Source organism: Ochotona curzoniae, unplaced genomic scaffold, assembly GCF_017591425.1.
Source record: "Ochotona curzoniae isolate NIBS_2020 unplaced genomic scaffold, NIBS_Ocur_1.0 contig_2235, whole genome shotgun sequence".
Lineage (NCBI taxonomy): Eukaryota > Metazoa > Chordata > Mammalia > Lagomorpha > Ochotonidae > Ochotona > Ochotona curzoniae.
This window is the reverse complement of record NW_024465384.1, coordinates 1,042,010-1,065,873: the sequence shown is the minus strand read 5'-3', so window position 1 is coordinate 1,065,873 and position 23,864 is coordinate 1,042,010. Positions and strand designations below refer to the sequence as shown.

The 23,864-nt window shown below is 45.4% G+C and overlaps 1 protein-coding gene across 4 annotated transcripts in view; it reads left to right on the top strand.

Annotated features, from left to right (window-relative positions):
- ERC1 (ELKS/RAB6-interacting/CAST family member 1) overlaps nucleotides 1-23,864 on the top strand; it is a 276,756-nt gene that overhangs the window by 228,829 nt on the left and 24,063 nt on the right. For all 4 annotated transcript variants that reach the window (XM_040972194.1, XM_040972193.1, XM_040972191.1 and 1 more), the window contains one exon: nucleotides 12,964-13,152. In XM_040972194.1, coding sequence (XP_040828128.1) covers nucleotides 12,964-13,152 — 189 coding nt within the window. The remainder of the gene's footprint in view (nucleotides 1-12,963; nucleotides 13,153-23,864) is intronic.

The following is a 23,864-nucleotide window of genomic DNA, read 5'->3' as shown; positions in this document are numbered from 1 at the left end:
TGTAGCTTGACATGCTTCCGACCACACCCCCTCTTCTGTTAGCACACCTGCCCGTGGCTGCCTTGCTCGCTGGTGCTCTGCCATTTTTCTGAGAACCTCTCCAATGACAGGGTTTGCCCATTCTGTTTCTCACAGTCAGGTAGGACACTTCCAGTCCACCGTTGCACCTCAGAACCCACCTCCAGGCATCACTGAACGAGCACAGGTGCCCTTCTGCCAAGAATGGGGTTGTATGTTTACAGAAAAGACACTCTGACTGGACACCCTAGGCTTGCCATGCTCCCAGCTTATGTAATCTTTTTTTTTTAGATTTATTTTTATTTTCATTGCAAAGTCAGATATACAGAGAGGAGGAGAGACAGAGAGGAAGATCTTCCATCCGATTGGTTCACTCCCCAGGTGACCGCAACGGCCAGTGCTGTGCCAGTCTGAAGCCAGGAGCCAGGAGCTTCATCCAGGTCTCCCACACGGGTGCAGGGTCCAAGGCTTTGGCTGTCCTTGACTACTTTCCCAGGCCACAAGCAGGGAGCTGGATGGGAAGTGGAGCTGCCGGAATTAGAACCGGCAGCTATATGGGATCCCAGTGCACTCAAGGCGAGGACTTTTGCCGCTAGGCCACACCGCCGGGCCCAGCTTATATAATCTTGAATTTGCCTGGCTATTCGCTTGTAAGCATGTAACAACAGCCACAGTCTTATAGGACTTCTGATACTTTTATGCTGATCTGCTTCTGTCTTGGTCTAGCTGTTTTGTTTTGTTTTGTTTTGTTTTGTTTTGTTTTGTTTTGATGCTCAAAGAATACAGCTTTGCTTGGTCATCAATAACTAGTAATGCTGAAATAGTAATATCCATCAGAGTTTATGTTATGCCAAGCAATTAATAAATTGAAAGGGATGAACAAAGGGACCGTGGTGCTTTTTAAAATTTGCATCCCATATCAGAATGCCTGGGTTTGGGTCCCAGTTCCGCTGTCCATTCCAGCTTCCTACAGATGCATACATTGAGAGTCATCAAATGATGGCTCAAGTCGTTGGGTCCCTATAACCCAAGTGGAAGACCCGAATGGAGCTCCTGGCTGCTTGCTTCGGCATGGCCGACTTTGGTTGTTGCGGACATTTGGGGAGCAGACTGGCAAATAGACAATCTGTCTCTACATTTCAAACTAACTGGAGCTGGCGTTGTGACACAGCAGGTCAAGCCACTGTCACCGACGATGGCATCTTGTAGGGGCTGCAGTTCAAGTCCCAGCTGTTCCACTTTCAGTCCAACTCCCTGAGAAAGGAGTGGAGGAGGACCACGCACATGAGAGACCTAGGAGAAGCTCCTGACTACCAGCCCTTGGACCCAGGATAGCCCCAGCCAGTGTGGCCATTTGACGAGTGAATCAGCAGATAGGAGATTCTTAGTCCCTCCCTCCCTGTAGCTCTGCCTTTTAGATACATAAATTTTTCAAAAATCAATTACTTAAACAGCAAATATATACTTTCTTTTTAAGTTAATTGCGTGGTTGGAATATTTTGTTCTTAAGTAAAGGAGTTTGGTAAAGAAAACAGTCTTTTTCATTCCTTTCTTTTCCCCACATCTTTCCACCCAAAGCCTGGATTACTCCCAAGGTGAAAGGGTGATGTCTGGAAAGTATTAATCGATGGGATTTGTTCATAGCATATAACATTTTCAGAAAGAATTTGCTTTTTAAATATGATTTCCTGATTGACTATAGCGGACATAAATCCAGAAAGTACGATTCTGTCAGGGCAGCCAAAATCCCTCCTAGCTTCTCAAGTGTACAGAAGTTTTTGGCATGTGTATGTAGAGTAGAAATAAAGACTCTTTTTTTTCACATCAGTAGGTCAGCAGAGAGGGGGGGCGGGAGGCAGAAGAGGGAAGAGCAAAACTGGGTACAGAAACAAAGCAAAAGCTACTCAAGTGGAGGGAAGGGCGTGAGGGAGACAGCCTTCGTGGCCCCTGTCCCAGTACTGTTCTCAGGTCTTCTACAGGATTCAGAAACTTTTACTCATTTTCCCAGATAGAGTTCTTGTGGCACCGTTTTCAGCGAACACTTCAAGCTGCATGCGAGCCGAAAACACTGGCCAGAGGCCCTTCTGCTCAGAGCTCTCCATGCCTCTTGCCAGTACAGGCATTCACTTAAATGTCCTTAGACACCAAATCCTAATGTGTCATTTCCTGGCCCTTTCCAAAAACGTTAGTGTTAAGAGGGAACATGCCTCTCTATGTAGCTTGTCCTTCTCTGAAATGCAGAGATACTTCTGGTATTTAGACGCAGGCCCAGGTGCATTTCTGTGTTTTTCCCAGGGTACCAGGTGATCAATACCTCCTCCCTGTACCCTGTCAGGCCAAGCTCTTGTTGAACGTGGTGTGTAATGAGCAGCCCCATCTGTCAGAGGCTTTGCATACGGAATGAGTCCGTGGCCCCAGCCCAACTGAGCAATCAACAGTGGACTCTGAAGTATCTGCGCAGTCTGTTGTGTTTAATTGGACACTGGGACTCATTGTCTCGTTCTGCTCCTCCGCCTCCTCTGTGTGCCCACGTAGACATGCACACCCCGAACCTGACCTTGAAATAACTGCTGCTCGCAGAAAAGTCTCCAGAGACCAGCCGGTGCGTGCGTGCCTTTGCATGGACAAGCCATAAAGCTCAGGGTTACCAGATAACCATCCTCGTTTCAACCTTGTGGTCCTGTGCTTGTTATAATCTAGATTCGCATCCTTTACTAAAGTATTCCTTGTTTCTTAAGATAGTGTCAAGGTCAGGAGATTCTTTTTGTTTGCCCTGGCCTGCTCCGCTTCCCTTCCCCCTTCTATTTGCAGAGTCGTTAGGACATTAGAGAAAGAAGAAAATTAAGTGTTCTGATAAGGTTGTCGCTAGGTCGTACCTAGCAGGCAACAAGAATATGTCTGCTTTTCTAGATCTTTCTATTTCACAGACATGTAACAGTGCCAACCAATGCTTACACAACAGGGTACACTAGGCATAACGCCTCGAAGGGTCAGAATGAAGTATGAGTTACTAACTTCAGCACTTGAATGTGTGCACAGGCATGCGAGGAGTTCAAGGACTCCGCTTTGGCCCATGGTAAACTGTCTTGCTGGTTTCCTTTTCAGTCCATCAACAGCCTTGTTTTGACCTGCCTGCTCAGAGTATGGAATCCCCCTTCTCTTTGGCCTTTTGTTCCCCCATTCCATTTTCCACTAAAACACAATAAATAGTTTATTGTGGAGAGGCAGGCCTCAAGCCAAGAAAATGGAATTGATGTTGTCCCATCCTTATTTAGCTCCTAACACAAAGAAAGACTTTTGGAACACATCTGCTCCTGGTACCTGTCTCCAGCAGATTGGGTAGCTTTCTTAACTTTTTTTTTAAGAATTATTAATTTTTTTTATTGAAAAGTCAGATGCAAGAGAAGAGGAGAGACAAACAGGAAGCTCTTCTGACTGATGGTTCACTCCTCAAGTGGTTGCAACATCTGGAGCTGAGCCAGTCTGTTACCTGGAGCCAGGAGCTTCTTCCAGGTCTCCCACACGGGTTTAGGGTCCCAAGGCCTTGGGCCATCCTTCACGGCTTTCTCAGGCCACAAGCAGGGAGCTGGATGGGAAATGAGGCCGCTGGGATTAGAACTAGCACCCATATGGGATCCCAACACATGCAAGGCGAGGACTTTAGCCACTAGGTTACTGTGCCAAGCCCAGCTTTCTTAATTTCTTGATGCTTGTTGTCTTTTTTCTGTTATCTGATCATCCTTTCAGGATGATTTGTAAGCATTCTTTTGATTTCTTGGCTTGTAAGAGCTTTTCTATATATTGTAGCAGTAACATTTTCTCTGCTTAATCATTTGTCAGCACTGACTCCGTGTGAGCGTACATGCTAGCCCAGCTTGGTAAATGGCCTAATTTTCACTCATGTTATCAGTTTCTAAGTGTGAAAACCAGTGTTCATGATGCACATAGCCGTAACAACGCCCATAACATGCCAAGAGATACGAGGTGTCTTTCCCTGACCAGCTGGCGGGGTCCTAACATTCTACTGTATATATTCAGCCTTTGCATCCAGGACATAACGTAGGGTAAATTTTGGGGATCCCCCCCAAAATTGGATAAGCACAGTGCATGTAGCAGCTCTATGGTGGAGATCTCAAGACTCATTTTGTTCTAATCCTGCTTCCTCGTTCCCCAAAGCTTTAAGGACACAAAGTTTTTCCTCCATATCTGAGGCAAGAAACAGGGAATGTTCTGTTTTGTTTTGCTGGGGTACTAATGCATCCTTAAAAGAAAAATTGGCAACAGATTTCTGGCTGTAAAACTACAAGGAAATGATCACTTGTGTCCTGAAATGAATCCCATATTTCTTCATAGTTCAAAACCTGTAGCCTTTCTGCAGGTTTCACAGACACTTTTTTTTTTAAAAATTTTTGGTGCTTTTACATAATTGATTAGAGTGCGAAGGGTCAAGGGCTAGAGGAAATTGGTAAGACCATTGTTTCCACATTTTATTTTTTCCTTCCTATATCTGGGAAAAGAGGGGAGATGAAAGAAGAAGCCCCACCTAGCCTCGCAACCATCCCAGGGTCCCCAACATGGGGCATGCTCCGAGGATCCTGCTCAAGTGGTTTTGATAGTTCAACTGTTCTGAATTGCTGCCAGTCTCACCACTCCATGCATGATGAAATCTCCCCAGAATCCACTGGCTGACATAGTCCACCTTAGGGTCTTCGTTGGCCCAGATTTTCACTGCCAACACTTTGCTGGAATAGTTTTCGATTTGTTCTGTCCTTCATCCTCTTATGGTACCTGGTGTCCTCTGCAGGCTCCAGTGCACTGCCATATCCTCCATGTGCATCTGGATTTGCTGTCCACTGCTCCATCTGAGCCACTGAGGAGACTCAGCTCTGACACATTCATTCCACAGTCAGACCATGGAACCTCAATTCTCTTCATAGTTGGAGTTCTGAGTCCAGCGGCTCAGTTGGGGATCCCCAAAGAAAACTCATCTGAGGTGATTCCAGACCTGATTCTCGTGTGTGCTTGCCAATACAGGCACAACCCATCACCCCAATCAGTTTATGTATATGCTGGTAGTTACAGTGCTGGGTCAGTTGTGTCTCCAGTCCTGTCTTCTACACAAACCAATGGGTGTTGGAGCACAGCCCAATCCTGCCTACCATACACTGGGCCACGTAAACCAGTGGGAGCTGTAGCCTAGTTGGAGTGACCCGCAATAAACCCATACCAGGCCCACCCTTCCCTGGCTCCCATGCTTGCCAACTTACGGAGCAGACTAGTCCAATCTGATCCAAAGACTTCATTCATTAAACCGATGGCCTTAGTAGATTATCTCCAAGGGATGCTGTGCTGCATAAAGTGCTGCTTAATGTAAAACTATCTAAGAGCTTAGTAAATATTCCTGGTATGAGTAACATTCTTCCCGGGGTTTTTGCTTATTTTATCATGAATTTTTGTTTTGTTATGGCCATAAAATCTGCCAGAGGGAATCAAGAATAAGAAGCAGAGATTAGAGGCCACTATTGTGTGACAAGGGCATCACATATGGGAGCTGGTTGGAGTCCTGGGTGCTCCACTTCTGATCCACCTCCCTGCTTGGGAAGGCAGTGGAGGCTGGCTCAAGTCCATGGGCCCCTGCCCTCATGTGGGAGACCTGGAAGAAGCTCCAGGATTCTGGATTCAGATCAGCTAAGCTCTGGCTTTGAAGAATGAACCAGCAGACAGAAGGTCTTTCTTGGTCACTCCTCTCTGTAAATCTGCCTTTCCAGTAAAAATAAGTAAATATTTATCTTTAAAAAAAAAAAAAAAACAAGCAGAGATTAGGATTGGGAGCTGTAGAGTTTCTTATCTCTGATTTTTTTTTGTCTTAATTTTTCCTGAAACTTTGAAGTGAATTTGCTGCCAAGGAGAAGCAGATGTGTTATGCCTTCTACTAAATACAAACTCTGAGTAAAGCAACTTTGCAGCTTCTCACTGCTAACAGTAAAGCTTATGGTGGTGATTATACAGTTGCATGCTTTTAATTGTTGGGTTTTTTTTTTTTAGTCCATTGTATTTCCAACAGGCAAAGTACATTCTAGAATATGCTTTTTTCTACAAGATTTTATTTTAATTCATGGTAAATATGTATTATGCAAAAACTATGCATTGATTTCCAAAAAAAAAAAATGGTACTGAAACAAATTGATCTTTATTTTTTTTAAACTTTTTTTAGGGTGTATTGAACTATATTTAAAAGGCAGAGTTACAGAGAGAGGAGAGACAGGGAAAGATCTGCCATCCACAGGTTCACTCCCCAAATGACTGTAACAGCCAGAGCTGATCCAGTCCCAAGCCAGGAGCCTGGAGCTTCTTCCACATCTCTCCCATGGGTGCAGCGTCCCAAGCACTTTGGTCCTCATCCACAGCTTTCCCAACTACATTGCAGGATGCTGGATCAGAAATGGAACAGCTAGGACTCAAAATAGCACCCATGTGGGGTGCCAGCACCTTGGACGGAGGGCTTCATTTACTGTGTCACTGCACCAGCCCATTAAATTCATCTTTAAATTTCATTTTCCCCAGAACTCATATTTGTTAGGATTGAAGATGAGAAGACCATCATGCCAAAAACGTGTAAGGACCCCAATTAGGTAGCCTGTCATTTGAGCTTCAGCAGGTAAAACTGGTAGCTTAAGAGGTTCTGAAGTCAGAGAGCTGGGATCTAATTTTTACTCCACATCTTTTGCTTCTACTTACAGAAGCATTCTAAGTACAGGCACATATGTGGATACAAAGAGGTGAAGTATATTTAAAAGATGAGGTGTGTGCACTCGCAGGTGTGCGTACACACACACACACACACACACACACACAGGATGAGTATAGCGGGCCAGAACGAGAAAAGAGGTCAGGAAGGGAACTGATTAGAGGTGGCAGCTCAGCACTTTCTCCACTCCTGGTCTCTAGGGATAGAAAAAGAAGGGGCCCGTGCCAGTGGCCTCCTATTCTGTGAGATTGGAAGAGACGTGGCTGTTAGGATGGTACACCCCGACTCCTTCCTCGGGGTCTCAGGGGAGAGAAAATATAGCCCTGAAAGGAGACAGCTTGAGTGACAAGTAAGTAGGTCATTACTATACCTGGGCCTGGGGCTTGTGGCGCCTCCAGGCTCATGGAACCAGTTCGACATCAGTGGCCATTAAGAGAGGAAGATCTGAGTATCATAGCCATGTCCTAAATAAGACTAAGCCTGAATTCAAACCAAAGGGATTTGTGTAGCAATTTGGTTTCCAAAGGTACATTTCAAGCTTAGGTGTAAAACAAAGATAAATCCTGAACATATACTTCTTAATCATATGCACTCAGCACATCAGTCACATTATTTCCTATCAATATATTTGATTGAAAGGTAGAGTAACAGAGAGGGAGAGGCAGAGGAGTCTGTCCATCCATCACCTCCCAAATGGCCACTACAGTCAAGTTGGACTAGGCTGAAGCCAGGACCAAGAACCCATCCTGGTCTCCCACATGGAGGGCAGGACTCCAGCTCCTTGACCCATCACCTCCTGCCTGTCATGGTGTCCATTACCTGGACTCTGGAACCCAGAGTGGAGCTGGGCAGGAATCCAGGCCCTCCAGTGTGGGATGTCGCAGCATCTTTGCTGCTCCACCATGCCCCCACCCTTTCATCTACCCTTCATATTCCCATCAGCGAAAACTGGACATGGTGTGACAGAGGCACTCACTTAGTGCTTCCTGACTGAATTTCTTATTAAGATTTTATTATTATTGTTGTTGTTGTTGTTGGAAAGGCAGGTATAAAGATAGAAGGAGAAAGAGAGGAAGATCTTCCATCTGATGATTCACTCCCCAAGTAGCCACAGTGGCCAGAGCTGAGCTGATTCAAAGCCAGGAGTCTGGAGCTTCTTCCCAGTCTCCCACGTGGGTGCGGGGTCCCAAGGCTTTGGCCCATCCTCTGCTGCCTTCCCAGGCCACAGGCAGAGAGCTGGATGGGAAGTGGAGCAGCTAGGATTAGAACCAGTGCCCATATGGGATCCTGGCACATGCAAGGCGAAAGGACTTTAGCCACTAAGCTACAGCGGCCGGCCCCTGGATTTTTTTTTTTTTTTTAGTTTGATTAATCACAATTTGACATGCAGTATGTCTGATCAATAGAAAAATGTTAACAGGTTTATTGTATTTTTGACAAATTCTTTCCTTTCACAAAATAGCTATGTTTAAGTGAGAACATAACAAAAACCACTTGCCAGGAGGTTTGACACACTTTCATCTTCCTAATCCTTCAGTGCATCACTGACCAAGAAGACAAACCTGTTGAGGAAAAAGAAAAGAGAAAGAAACTTTGAGGCAGAATTAATGCATTTTATTCCCTTGCCTTCATTTTTACTTTTCAGAGTTTAGCTGTCAGCTAGGCCTCTGGAGTTAATCTCTTGGTTATTCTGGAACTTTCTCTACAAGCAGAGAAACGGTATGCCAAAAAAAAAAAAAAATCAGGATTGTTGTTGACATCTATGCACTTGATGAATGAGCCCTTGTACCTGACTCCAGTGATCTCAGATAAAAAGACTAAGAACAGGTTTGCAGTAAATTCAAGGCTATTAACTTAGCCACAGAAGAATCATGATACAAAACAAACAAACAAAACCCCAGTGGTAAATGTTAGCTTTGGAAAATAATGTGTTCCACCCAACAAAAATTCCCTCTTCATCCACACCTCCCAAAACAAGTTCCTAAAATGTCTTATGGTCAACTAACCTGACAAGAAAATTGAGTGGGACCAGAGAACCCAGTGGGCCAGTCTCACTGGCTGAATGAGCCAGCAGATAAGACATTGTTCTGCACATTCTTCCTGGTTTTGCAACGTTGTGTGCATTAAGAAAGTGTTCAGAGCTTCATGAGAAAATGGATTACAGAAATGGAATCCTCTAGAACCTTCTGTTGCTCTCTGTCAAACAATACGATAACAACTCACCTGTCTTGCAAAAGAACCTATAGTCATCTAACCTTTCTTACTTAGCACCTTCAGAATAATCACCTGTGCTCGGTCAGCCTGTGCCACCCAGTGCTGCCCTCTGGAACCTGTTTGAACATCTAACGTACGAACTGCATTCGTCTTTGTAAAAAGAAACACAGCTCTTTTTTTTTTTTTTTTAAGATTTATTTTTATTATTTTTTCATTGGAAAGGCAGATATACAGAGAGGAGAGACAGAGAGGAAGATCTTCCGTCCGATGATTCACTCCCCAAGTGAGCGCAACGGGCCGATACTATGCCGATCCGAAGCCAGGAGCCTCTTCCGGGTCTCCCACGCGGGTGCAGGTTCCCAAAGCTTTGGGCCGTCCTCTGCTGCTTTCCCAGGCCACAGGCAGGGAGCTGGAAGGGAAGCGGGGCTGCCGGGATTAGAACCGGCGCCCATATGGGATCCCGGGCGGCAAGGTGAGGACCTTTAACCACTTGCGCCACCGCGCCGGGCCCAGAAACACAGCTCTTACTGCTTAAGATTCTCCTACCCTATCTCATAAATTCTTTTCCTTAGGGTGGGTGATTTTTTTTTAATTATCAATTATTTTTCTTAACGACCTGATCAGAATAGGACTGGAGTACTGTTGACATTTGGGCATTATGCTTGGGTCAAGCAAAAGGCTATCTTGACAAGTTCATTTTTAACTTTTGTACCGTGCAACAAAATGATAGCCAAGAACAGTTCTGTATAGGAGCAATCCGGGCTGACCACATTGGTGGGGGTGTCTGGTAGAACTTTCTTGCCAATGTCCTGAAGTCTGTGTGTGTGGACAAAAGCCAGAACCTGGGACTCCTGGAAGGCGTCCTGTGTCCGTGCTTGCGAGTGCCCCATCCCTCTCTGGAGATCAGGCGATGGCATTCCTGCCTCGTGGCAATCACGGTTTCTTTTCTAAGTGGGCTGCTCAATTTAGATAGCAGAAAAAGGAAGCGATAAGGGCAGTTCCCACTGGACCGACGTAGTTAATATGTTCCAGAAAGACCTAAGTAACTGGTTTCTGGATGGGCCTGAGCACTGTGCCGCTCGCTTATGGAGTTGTGTGGGTTTTCACATAGTACAGGGGTCAGGTGAGTTTTGTCTTTTAAAGGCAGTTCTAAAACAAAACAAAACAAAACAAAAAAGACGATTTTCTGTGACAGAAGAAAGGACAATCTAGTGATTGCATAGAATGAGATTTTAGCCCTTGAAAAACGTTCCAATTCTATGACATTAAGTCTTTAATTGGTCCTGAGATTTTTTTTTTCAAGGGTACAAAACGAGGGTGGTTTTTTCAGTCAGTCAGCACTCCAGCCTTAAGTATGCTTAAACTGGTTTGAAATCCATAAAGAACGGGGACTTTTTAAAAATTAAAAAGAACAAGGACCTAAGACGTCCAGCTCTCCAGTCACAGTAATCATGGACTAGCAGCTTTGTAGATTCCGTTTCTGACCTCTGCACACTTTTGTATGCCAATTTTCCAATCCAAAATGGCAATAACCTAAGATACATCAGTTCTTCCTGCCTTACATTCCTCCTGTGACATTTCTGTGGTGGCAGCTCTCTCTCTGTCTCTCTCTAACAGAATGAAAACAACACAAATCAAGTTGATTCTTTTTGTCTCACGATGTCTGGAGGATGACAGAGGGACATTGATGGCCCACCCAGGACTGGGCACTTGCTTCACTGACGGGCTTGGTGCCTTTAAGGACTGCACGCAGAGATTCCTTAGGAAATTTTCCACAGTGACTATGCTTTGGTGCTCAGAAATGAAGCACACTTCTTTTTTGAGAGATGGTGTTGTTTGTGAGCAACTCCAGATTCCCAGTTCTGCAAATCTTCTGCTTGGTGAGACGCTCTTTCCCTCTGTGACTGGCTGTGTTGATAGCCTGTCATAGGGAAAGAATTCAGCACAGAGCCCTGCCATCAGCTTGCTGATGAGGGGTTTCTTAGAGAATCCAAAAATCTTCCAACAGCAGCATGTCAGTGTTTAGCCATTATCCTTACAGAAGAGAGAGTTCTCTAAAAATGAAAAACAGGCGCTGGCACTGTGGCATGGCCACTGACCGTGGTGCCAGCATCCCGTATGGGCACCAGCTTGAGTCTGATTGTCCCACTTCTGACCCAGCTTCTTGCTGGAAAAACAGCAGAGGATGGCCAGGTACTTGGGTGCATGCACCCATACGGGAGACCCGGATGGAGTTCCTCACCCTTGGCTTCGGATTGCCCACGCCCTAGCTACTGCAGGCATTAGGGGGCTGAACCAGCAGATGGAAGATCTCTCCCTGTCTCCCTGTGCTACCCCCCCCACACACACACACACACTGTAACTCTGCCTTTCAGATAGATAAATAAGCCTTTCTCTCTCTTTCTCTCTTTTTAGAAAAAGAAAAACATGCTAAATCATCTCACTTTCCTCTGGTTTGTCTAGCCAGGAACCAACTTTGAATGATCTATTTAGGCCTGTAGTCTGAACTCTGATCTCTTTTAGTAAGCTAGAGATTATTTTCTGTTGGGTTCCATGGCGAAATCAGTGTCAGTGTCAAAAGTATCAGCAGGCCTTATTTCTGTTAACTTGAATGCTGTTGAGCTCATTTACCAAATGCATCAGAGGAGTGCCCTTGGTGAAAAATCACAGCCTGGTGGCATGCCCAGGACTCCGCCTCAAAAGCCAAGCTTAAGCGAGGCTGAGCCACCAACATTGGGCTGTGTTTGAGGCCCCTGCCCCCCAGGTACCAGGGGTTAACCACATGCTGCTCTGAGGCTTCAGTGTACTGTGATGGGAAATCCAGCCCAGCTCGCTTCCTGAACATCCCAGTGTGACCCACTACAAGACAAAAGACCTGGCAGGTGAAATCCTGGGGCAGGAGTCCCCTGTCACTTAGTGCACTTCCAAATGCAGCCAAGGGCTGGTTTAGTTGCCCAGAATACAGGAAATCAAAAAGACAAAATTGAGAGCAGTTCTGTTATTTAAAGCAAAACGTGAACCACTGTTAGGAACAAGAGAATTACAGAGAGCTCCTGGCTGTAAGTCAGGTGCTTAGTGTTACATAAGGATTTATCAGTCACTGTTTGAAAGGAATATCAGATCGCCCTTCTGTAATGAATGAGGGGAGCCGACGCCAGGAGGAGGCACATTTAGTCATGAGTTCTCTCATCACATTTCTTGGCCAAGAAAAACCTACACCTTATCCAGAGACAGAATTTTTCTTCCATTCTGGGAGATGGAAGAACACACGAGGAGTACAGAATCCTGGCTTTCAGATGAGCAGGCTCCATGGGCAGTTTTTGGTAACCTAGTCATAAATACCTGAGGAGAGCAGTGCGGGGACTGGCGTCATGACTCAACTGACTAGTCCTCCCCCTTCAAGTGCTGGCACTCTATACAGGTGCCAGTTCATGTCCTGACTGTTCCACTTCCCATCCAGCTCCCCGCTTATGACCTGGGAAAGCAGCAGAGGATGGCCCAAAGCCCTGGGACCCTGCACCCACTTGGGAGATCTGGAAGAAGCTCCTGGCTCCACAGTTGCAACCATTTGTAGATGGACCTTCCAGTAGATGGAAGATCCTTCTCTCTCTCTCTCTCTCTCTCTCTCTCTCTCTCTCTCCTTCTCTCTGTAAATCTACCTGTCCAATAAAAATAAATCTTAAGAAAAAGAGAGAGAGAGAAACCAGGGGATAATTGCCATCTCTCTGCCAGGTACATCGTCTCCAGAAGGGTTAGCCCTGTGCCGAATCCCCTGCCTGAGTCTGGAGCTGTGGGTGTGGGCTGCAGCACTGGGCAGCATCTTGCCATCTCCCAGGAGGGTGGTGGGCGTAAGAATGAATGTGCCGCAGGAGGTGGACTGGTTCATTTCATAATTGTGAATGTTTAGCATTTGGCCAGTGTTCTCTGACTTCTCATTTCAGACCAACCTTGACTGACTTTCCTCATTTTTTTTTTCACCTCAGATTATTCAGCCCCTCTTAGAACTTGACCAAAATAGAAGCAAATTAAAGTTGTATATTGGACACCTGACAGCCCTCTGCCATGACCGAGACCCACTAATCCTTCGTGGACTCACTCCACCAGCTTCCTATAACATGGACGATGACCAGGCAGCTTGGGAGAAGGAGCTGCAGAAGATGACCCAGGAACAGGTCAGTGTCCCTTGAGCTTTTGACAAGAGCCTGTTGACACTCAGCCTGCTGTAGCCACCACCGGAGTTCAGTGTTTCGATTCAAGACTCCGGTGGTGATGTTAGCGGTCGGGGAGGAAGACCCACACAATTTTTTTTTGTCCTGTACATGTTGTGTTAAAGTAAGTGCACATTGTAGAATGGCTAAATCAAGCTAATGAACATGTATGCATTTCCTCATGTGCTTTTCATTGGTGTTAAAGACAGTTCAGATCCACTCTTCCAGCAGTTTCCAAGAGTACAGTGCAAAGAACCATACACTGAGTGGCTTCTAAAGAGCAGAAATTCATTTCTTACAGTTTTGGAACCTGGGACTTCCCTATCACAGAGTCGATGTGATTGGTCTCTGGTAAGAGCCTTCCTTGGCATTGCGGGCTGCTGGCTTCACGGCCTCCTCACTCCCGATGCCAGCCTCCAAGAACTGTCACTGAGGGAGTTAAATTTCCCGAATGTGATTGGGGACAGTACAAGTACCGAGCTGGTAGCAACCCCTCTGCTCTGTTGCCTGTTGCCTAGAAACACCCAGTGAGTTTCTGTTTGAGGTGTGACACTTTGTTAGCTCAGTACATTTTATGAGGCAAGCATCAGCTCAGAATAGGTAGAGGAAATTTAGGTCAAAATGTATTAAAAACAGTCTCCTGTGGTGGTGATCTCTCTTTCTTCAAAGAGGAAGATGCTAAAGGACAATAGAAAATCAAACCTTCTTAGATTAGCAGCAGAGATGTAGAAAGAGCATCTTGGAGCATCTGCTGCTGCTACTTCCGGGCTGTTAGCAGGGAGCTGAATTACAAGTGGAGCAGCTGGGACATGAACCGGTGCCCATATGGGATGCTGGCATTACAGGCAGCAGCTTTACTCTGTATGCCACAATGCCGGCTCCTGAAAAAGTAGTTCGAAATTTTCTATCCTGATTTTTTTTTTCTTGATCTCACCCATAAGATATGTTTTCCCCTTCTTGAAAAGGCACATTTGAAATACTGGATTAACAGAAAATACTTTTTCCATCTGAAAATAAGATTTTCCGCAAAGAAATAATTTAATGCCAAATAAACTTGGATATGTTACTGCTGGCAATTTAAAAAGGTCTGTTTTGTTTTTTTTTTTTTTTTTTTGCAAGATGTTGAAGCAGAAAATCTCAAACCTGGACTCGTCACGTGATCTTGTGGGGTTCCAGTTCCCTCTTTTACTATGTGGTTACTAATGTCTGACAGAATGATGAGGAATAAATTGTTTAAATGGCTCATGTCCTTTAGCAGTCTTCCTCTTTGAAGAAAGAGTGAAGTACATTGTACATCTTCGCAGCACATGAAGGAGGCATGGCAGAGAACTGGTCCGTTACTCAGCAACTGCACATCAAGAAGGGAGTACAGGGCAGCAGGCAGGCAGTTGGAACGGCAGAGCCCCAGCTCTTGCTACCCACGAGGGAGACCTGGGCAACGAGCCTGCAGACAGAAGATTCTCTCACGCGCTGTCTCTCAGTCTTTCAAATACATAAATCTTTCCAAAAAAGAGATTTTTTTTTTTAGAAAGTTTCAAATAAAGGATGCCAGGAAGTCATAGATTTGCCATTGCACATCTTTGATGCAATCACACAACTGCAGTTATCACAACAGCTTTGTTCCCACACGTGAATTGTATGGGTAGTGACACATTTGTCCTCGACTGAGGATACCTCTGAGTACTGACGGAATTGTTGAAGGTGTGCAGGTCCTCGGTAAGGGAGCGCAGCAGTTGGCACCACCCTCTGGAGCAGCCAGCTGCCTTTCTGCCCCTACACCCCAAGTGAGAATTTAAGGGACCAGCGCCAGCTCACAGTACAAAATTATTTGCCTTTGAGAATATCATAAACTAGGTTCACCTTTAATTTCAAAGGCCGAGAAACTGAAGGCGGATATGCCTGTTGGTGTGGTGTGGTGTGGTGTGGTGTGGTGTGGTGTGGTGTGGTGTGGTGTGGTGTGGTGTGGTGTGGTGTGGTGTGGTGTGGTGTGTGGTGTGGTGTGCGTGCACGGTGTCTGTGGTGTTGTGTTTGTGATGTAGCGTCTGCTGCCCTGGTGTCTCCCCGTGTGTTCCCTGCTGGCTCTCTGCTTGGGAACAGGACAGGAGCCTTGGCTGCGCCATCTGCACGGCCGGGCCTCTCTCTGAGCACCTAGAAATGTAACCTGAAGATTTCCCAGAATCATTTTGTTTCCTCTGCTCTTGCAGATACCAACTAACTTGGGATCTCTTTACTTTTCTTAACAAATCAGTTTTTGCTTCGTGTGTATGGAAGCTGTGTTAATGAATACACATTAGCAATTGTTATATGTCTTTTTCATGAATTGACTCTTTCATCATCATGTAACATTTGTAATCAAAAATTCCTGCACAGGCCCAGTACAGTAGCCTAATGGCTAAAGTCCTCACCTTGCATGTGCCAGCATCCCATATGGGTGCCAGTTCATGTCCCGACTGCTCAGCTTCCCTTTCTGCCCCCTGCTTATAGCCTGGGAAAGCAGCGAAAGATGGCCCAAAGCCTTGGGACCCTGACCCTGACCTTGGTTCCTGGCTCCTGGCTTTGGATTGCCTCAGTTCTAACCATTGTGGCTACTTGGGGAGTGAACCAACAGATGGAAGATCTTTTTCTCTCCCTCTCTCTCTTTCTTTCTATAAATCTGACTTTCCAATAAAAAATAAATATTTTTTTTTTAAAATAAGTTCCCGCAGCCTGTTTTGTCTGCTGATTAATACAGTCACTCCAGTTTTCCTTAGGTTAGTGCATTCATAGTAAATCTTCTCCCATATATTTGCTTTTAAGCTGTGTTTTAAGCTTGGGTTTCTTTTGAGTATACATCCATTCGTTCAGTCTCTCTTTTAGTTGAAGTGTTAGACCATTGGCACTTGTTATAATTACTATTATAGTTCAGTTAAATCTTCTATCACCTTCTTTGTCCTTTTTCCCCCTCTTTTCCAGGTTTATTTTGAATTACCCAAGTATGTTTTATGATTCTGTTTCATTTCCACAGTGACTTCTGAGCTTTACTCTCTGTATCCCTCCTCCCCTAGCTCATGTAATTGTTCTGTGGTTTCCAGCGTACAACTGAACTTATCCTAGCCCTCCTTGAAGTAGTACCATCGCATCTCAGTTTTAGAACAGAAGTCTTTGAGCAGCAAACTTCTGTTTCCTAGGTCACTAGCTTCATGTTGCTGTTGACATACCATTTTATTCTCCCATATGTTATCTGCCCCACAGGACATTGTCATTGTCACTGTTTTTGCTTCAGTGATTTTTAATTCCATCTTAAAATATTAGAAGGGGCAGAGAGAGAAAGAAAACAAAAGAGAAAAAGAGCTCCCACCTATGATTTACCCAAGTGCCCCAGGACTGGATCAGAGCTGGACCGAGACCCAAGGTAGGAGCCAGAACCACAGTCCAGATCTGCCAGTGTTGGTGGAACAACCCAGTGACAGCAGCTATCACCCCTGTCTCTGAAGTTGTGCTTAACAGGAAGCTCAGCTCAGGAGCTGGCACCAGGAATCCAGCCCCAGGACTCAGGTCTGGGACATGCTCTCTCACCTGCTGGACTAAACCCAATTCTACTGATTTGTTTTTACTGTGACAAAATACACAGAACACAAGATTCTGCCATCTTAACTATTTTTAAAAATATACTTTAGTGTTATTTTAAGTACATTCAGAATGTGTAGCTATCACAACCATCTGTCTTCAGTAACTCTTTTCATTTCGGAAAATGGAAGCCCTCTGCCTGTGAAATAGTAATTCTCCATTCTCCCTTCCCCAAGACCCCTGAAAACCACATTCGACTTTTCTGTCTGTCTGATTTCGACTGCTCTCAGCAACTCATACAAGTATTTGCCATTTTACAAGTAGCTTATTTAATTTAGCATATGTCCTCAAGTTTCGTTCATGTTGGAACATGTGTCGGGCTGTCAGGATTTCCTTCTTAGCTCAACAATACTCCTTTGTAAGTATACACTGCGTTTTGCTTACCCGTCGTTCTCTGGTAGACACTGGGATTGCTGCCACTAATTTAGCTGTTGGGTACAGCACCGCTGTGAACATCGATGTATACACCTCTTCAAGGCCTTGCTTCCCTTCCTTTTGGATGTATATTCAAACACGGTGACTTGCTAGGCTGTCTGATGATGATGATGACGATGACCTAGAATCGCCATTCTGTTTTTCATAGTGGCTGCATGATTCGCTAGCAGTGCACAAGAGAGCCCATTCTAAGTAGCACTTGTTTCTGGCAGTTTTGCTTGCTTATTGGTATTTTTGCTGACAGTCCTCCCGATGGGTGAGAGGCAGCATCTCACAGTTCGATTTGTATTTCCCTTATTGGCCAGTAAGCGTTAATCTTCTTCAGAGAACCACCTGTTTGAGTCCCGCAGATATCTTTAAGTGGATTTTTTGGTTGCTGCTGCTTGAGTTTTAGGAGCACCTTGTATATCTTGATAGTAATCCCTGTTCAAATATGCGATCTGCAAACATTTTCACCCATTCTGTAAGTTGTCCTTTAACTGTGCTCTGTTAATAGGACCTTGGATGCACATAAGGTCTAATTTTCTTAAAGTCTATAACCCTGGAATTCAGTGGGTTCAGCTCACTAAGTTAGCTTAGGACCTCTACCATGAGGAAGTAGAATGTCTTCAAGATTCATTCGTATCTGATGGGATCCACAAAACTAAGGTTTTATGACTATTTCGGTCTCTTTTGTTGTTGTTGTTTAGTGTTAATAGCCCTTAAGACTTTATACTTGCTAAGAAGATACAACTCCTTCTGAGCTTGGTTTGTTATCAGTTTGCAAAGTAAAAGAAAAAAACATTAAAAGAAAACAAGTCATTTGAAGACCCCTGGTCCTTATCTACACACAGTTCAGGCACCCTTACCCCAGACTGTCCCTACACACTCAAACTCGGCTTACTTGGAGAGCTGCGGTGTATTATTCCTATGCAGCAGGACTTTTCCCACACGTTTCTATACAAAATACATATACTCTTGCCTTCTTCTCTCTGGGCTCTTAGTAAACTTTTTTCTAGTAGGAAATTCTCTTTGTATCTCACAAGTAAGTTTAAAAATATATATATATATATACATATATATATATAATCACTGATCTGTAAAGATGTAAAATAGAACCTGGGGAAGAATTAGGAAATAATATACTATTTATGGTGTTAAATTCCATAATGATCCTTTTAGGAAGCACAGTGAGTAATATTGTATTCCTGGTGCTATAAAACTGACTGAATAGGTATTGATTTACTCCAAGTGAAACGTCCCACTTTTCAAAGTTGGAAGATTTTTATGACTCATGGATCTGTTAAGGTTTGAGTTTCTCTGCCCGTCAATCGGCCTGTGCTGACTTACTGATAATTATAGGATTGCTAGATGGCAACTCGTGACTTCCTTCCTGGGCCCTGCCTGAAATCCAGTCTAATCATTAACAGTGACTTTTTGGTTGGGAATGTTCTAAGTCTGCTCCCACACTGTAGACCCTTTGAAGGTTTTTTGGGGCTGTGACCTGTTAGTTTGGGTTGACAGTCTTGGATATCAGGTGGGCATATGTATGTTAGTGCTATGAGCCCCTGATGTCAAGTTAAGCATGTTGTGCAAGTTAAGGGCACGGTCTGAGGTCACACAGACTTGGATTCTCATTGTTTTACTGCCTCTTCTGTGAGATTTTGGTTTTCTTAACATCTTTAGATCTGTTCCTTAGTCTTTCAATGAATACAGTGTTGTGATGATTAGAAAGCCGTGAGCTCCAGGAACCAGTGTTGTAGTGAGATGGTAAAGCCACCACCTGCAATTCCAGTACCCAGTTACTGTCCCTTCTGGCTGCTCTGCTCCATCTTCAGTCCAGCTCCCTGCTAATGCACCTGGGAAAGCCACAGAAGATGGCTCAAGTACTTGGCCTCCTGCACCCATCTGAGAGACAGATGAAGCTCCTAAATCCTGGCTTCAGCCCAGCGCAGCCCTGACTGTTGCAACCCTTTGGGAGTGAAGCAGCAGATAAAAGCACACTCGCTCTCAACATTGGCATGTTCCCTTGTTCTTCAACATGGAAATTCTGACCTTAGATCTCCATAGTCATAGCTGGGACTTTTTTAAGTTTCCTGTCACTGTTTGAGTTGTGGTCCAAAACAGCAATATATTTTAGGAATCACAAAAATTATTTGCAGAGAATTCTACAGGCAGTTTCCTCTGTGAAAGCCTTCAGTTGCCATTTTTTAAATTTTACATACACACACACACACACACAACTTCAAAAAGTTCTTGGAAAACGGGATTGAACAATTATTTTGGTGGGGAAAAAATGAAGTCTACTCATAATCTTCTCATAATATACATTTACTGTGCACCTTTCAAGGACCCACACACATTCTTCATAAACAATAGGCAGTGTCGTTTGCTGTGAGATAAGCTTGAATTCCAATTTTTAGCTCTTCCTTTTTCTTCAGTAAGAATAATTTTGTCAGATCCAGAATTCTGGTTTCCATTTGTTTTTCAGTGTTATTTAAGAGAAGGAGACTTTTGATCCAATTGTTCACTGCCCAGATGCCCACAGTAGCCCTGGCACCAGGCCAAAGCCAGAAGCAGGGTCTTCTGCCTGGGTGGGGTGGGGCAGCTGCCTGAGCTGCCTCTGAGGGTGTGCGTTAGCAAGAAGCTAGACCAACAAGTGGAGCTGGGCCTTGAACCATGTCCTCTCTGATACAGGAGGGAGGGTTCTTCTCAAGTGGCATCTTAACTTCTGGGCCAGATGTCTGCCCACACGTGCCCTCCCCCTAGCTCTTTTGTATTTTATGTGTGGTTGTTATGGTATTTTCAGTGAAATATTTTGAGTCATTCAAGAAGTATAATATAACCCTTTCTACCTAAACTTGGCAGATACTACTTTGCCATATCTGCTTCAGATCTTTTTTTTTAAATGCCAGATATAAACTGATACTGAGGTATGAGAAATGTACATTTGACCTCCGCCTCTGGCTGCTAATACATAGCTCCTAAAACCTTTTAGAACCTGTGGAGTGTTCAGTGTCTTTTGAATGCTAAACATGACTAATAGCTTGGTCCTGCAGGACAGCCACAGGATGGTGACTGATTGTCAGGGGAACCAACTGAATGATGAGCATGCTGGGACTTTGAGCCAACTTGCCCAGCCCAACTTGATGGGGCTAAGGGTTGAGTAGATCATCAGGGGCCACTGTCGTAATCTGTCTGCTCTGTATAATGACGCCTACGTGCTGACCCACAGGTGAACACATAAGTGGCCTGGAGGGCGGTGCTACCCGAGAGGGCGAGGAAGTCCCGCAGGCTTTCCAACATCCCCCATGTCTCCCCACGGCTGTCCATTTGTATCTTTCCAACTATCCTAAGAAGCAGGTGAACATAAATTCTGCCAGGTGTCTTACCAAGTTCTAGGAACCCGAGGGGACAGTCTGGAAACCCTGAGGTATAAGCTGGTCAGTCAGAAGCAGAATCAACCGGGGCATGTGATTGGCATCTGAGGGTCAGGATCTTATGGGACTGAGCCCTCAACCTGTGGGATCTGACACTACCTCCAGAGAGATGTCAGGGTTGACTTGAAGTTAGGGCTCTGAGTTGGTACCTGCTGATGAATCTGGACCAGAAGTTGAGTAAGAGAATGGAGGAAAAAAAAACTTTGGGTTTTCCTATCTCCAGCATGTCAACTCTGTTGCATTTTTCTTTTCCCATTGGCAAAGGCAACACTGTCCTGAATTGGTATGTGCTTCCACAGTCTGCGTTTTGCCTTTCAGACACACATAGAAGGTTCCGTAACAGCATCACACCACCCAAGCTGTGTTCCTGCTCATTGTTACTGAACGCAGGCCCGCTGGTCACTTGGCTCTAGAAGCAGGGCCGTGCTGCACTTTTTCAAGGGGTTGGATCTTACACTGTTTTATGTGCTGTCTGGGAGCACAAAGTAACTTTCTTCATGGAAACACAGTGAGGTAGTGTTCGGGCATGCTCTTCGGATTCAGAATGACTGAGAAAGATTTTCTTAAGTTCCATATTAGAATCCAGCGTCTTTGTGTATTTTAGAACATCCCCCTACTGTGACGTGTTTGTTACCTTTCAGACTCACAAGGCGTGCGTAAAATCCCAGGTTCAGCTTGTCCACGCTGTGCTTCTAGCTCCTGCTCAGACACACCAGGCCCTTGTGTCTTTGCTGAACCCTTTGGCATCTCTCAGGCAGGAACCCTCATTTAACAAAGCACTGATGTGAGCTAGCCAGTGTACAGCCAAGGTCTGGAGGAGTGGTTCTTAAGTATTGCAGAAAAAAATTTGGGAAAATTCCAGCTGAAGCTTTGACCAATGATTTTCCCTTATATGCACCTGCCAAAAATTTGGGGTTTCAAATTTTCAAAATTAGTTATTTCCATCAAGTCCAAGGACTTAGGAGCGGTACCTGTGGATCTAACGTAAAGGTTGCGTATATTTTTAAGAGACCAAACTGAGCATGTGCCACATATCAGTTTCCTCATTTCGGAAAGATACAGTAGGGTAGAAAGCTGCAGACATGCACAAGTGCAGAGATTGGAAGAACCACCCTCGTTATGTCATCTGTCTCATGCACGAAATAATTGTTTTCACCACACAGTGAGGGGAGGGAACATTTATTAGCCCCCCATGGCTCTTTGATCATGCAGTGCTGCGCTGTATGACACGATTTCCCCACGACAATAAACTTTTTAACTTTTCAGGTTATTGCTAGTACAGTTGCTCATAGTTATAATGTGAATGTGATTAACAGCTTGGGGCATAAGATTGTTGTTGGGTTGAAGTATCCTAGTTTGAGGAAGTTCTGTGCATTGTGATTTTTAAAAATTTAATTGTTTTATGACTACATGGCTGATCAGGGTGGGAAGGATCGAGGTTTAGGAAAAATTGGGTGAACTCATTGTTTCCAAATTTGCTATTTCTTCTTGTTATTTCTAGGGGAAGGGGTGAGACAAAGGGGGAAACCACTCACGCCTTTCCACACATCCCAGTACCCAGGGATGAGGAACCGCCACCTCATAGCAACCCAGAGTCTCACTGTGTACGTATTCCGAGGGTTCTGTCCAGGTGGTTTGGATAGTTCTGAAATGCTGTCGATTTCACCGATCCAAGGATGATATCACTGTCCCAATATCTGCAGGCTGATAGTAAGCCTCAAGTCTCCATTCACCAAGATTTTTTGCTGTCATTATTTCACTGGGGTAGTTGTCCAGTTTGTTCTGTTCTTCTGCTACAGCACCAAATGTGCTGCCATATTCTCCTTTTACAACAGGGCCTGTGTCTACTGCTCCTCCTTTTTCACTAAGTAAGCTCAAGGGCCTGGGTTAGGAGACCCAAACCTCGCCAGATCCAACCCTGGGACTCACAAACCCAACACCTACCTCACAGGCTGGCCCCAGGACCCCAACCAGGTGACCCAAGCCCCACCAGATTCCCCACCTCTGGGGCTCACAAACTCGGCACCCACCTCACATGCAGGCCCCAAGACTTAGGCTAGGTGACCCAAGTCTCTCCGGATCCCTCACCCATGGTGCCCATAAACCCAGCACCCATCTTGCAAGCAGGTCCTAGGACCCAGGTCAGGCGACCTGAGCCCCACCGCCCCTGGGGCTCATAAACCTGACACCCACCTAGAAGGTGGGCCCCATGACCTGAGCCAAGCTACCTAAGCCCTGTCAAACCCCCGTCCCTGGGACTCACAAACCCTGCCCCTGATGGACCCAAGCTGGCATGACTCACTTCACCTCAGCATCCACAATCTTATTACGCAGCCTGGCCTGGTCTAGCCTGCCCCCTGTTCCAGCTCCTGCTGGTGGGTGCTGCAGCCTATCCCATCCCACCTGATTGTTGTCCCAATCCTAATGTAAACTAGCTGGTATTAAGGCCCGATTTGGCTCTTCCTGCCCCCTGTCCTGGTTCTCAGATCTGCCAGTGGGTGTTATGAGCTGGCCCAGACTGGTCTGTCCCCAGACCTGACCCACATGTATGCCAACAGGTACTGAACCTGGCATTGTCTGGGCTGCTCCTTGGCCTTGCTTCTTGTGCTCACCTGCAGGGAATGCATCCCGATGAAAGGAGTTTCCCAAGCTCCTCCCTCGAGTGTCCTCCCGGTGGCAGTTCTCACATAGACGTGGGTCCTTGGCCCAGGTTGACTTTGTCCACCTCCTGTCCTTGCAGGAACAGTGGCTTTGCTCAATCAGCCACACCCATTCTGGCTCTTACTGTTGGATGTTGGAGCCCAGCGATACCTGGTCCGCACCCAGACACAGCTTTCACATGATTCAGCGGGAGTCAAGACCTAGCCCAGTCTGTTCTGCACCCAGTGTAGCTCTCATGTGTACCAGTGGGGGCTGGAGTCTAGCCCAATCTGTTGCTTCCCAGACCCAGTGCACACCCGAGCCAGTGGAGGCTATAGCCATGTCCGACCCAGCTTGCTGTTCCCAGTCCTACTCTTATTTTCACCAGTGTGAATGCCAACCCTGCCTGGGCTTCCTCTTAGATTCCCAGCATGGCCTGACCCCATCTTCAGTTCTTGGGTGAGCCAGCAAAGAGAGACTGCAGTTGGACAAGGATGAGTCCACATTTCCCCCACAGATTCTGCTCTCAGACCACTTCTCTCACTCTTGTTCTCCCCTCCAAACCAATTTGGCGTC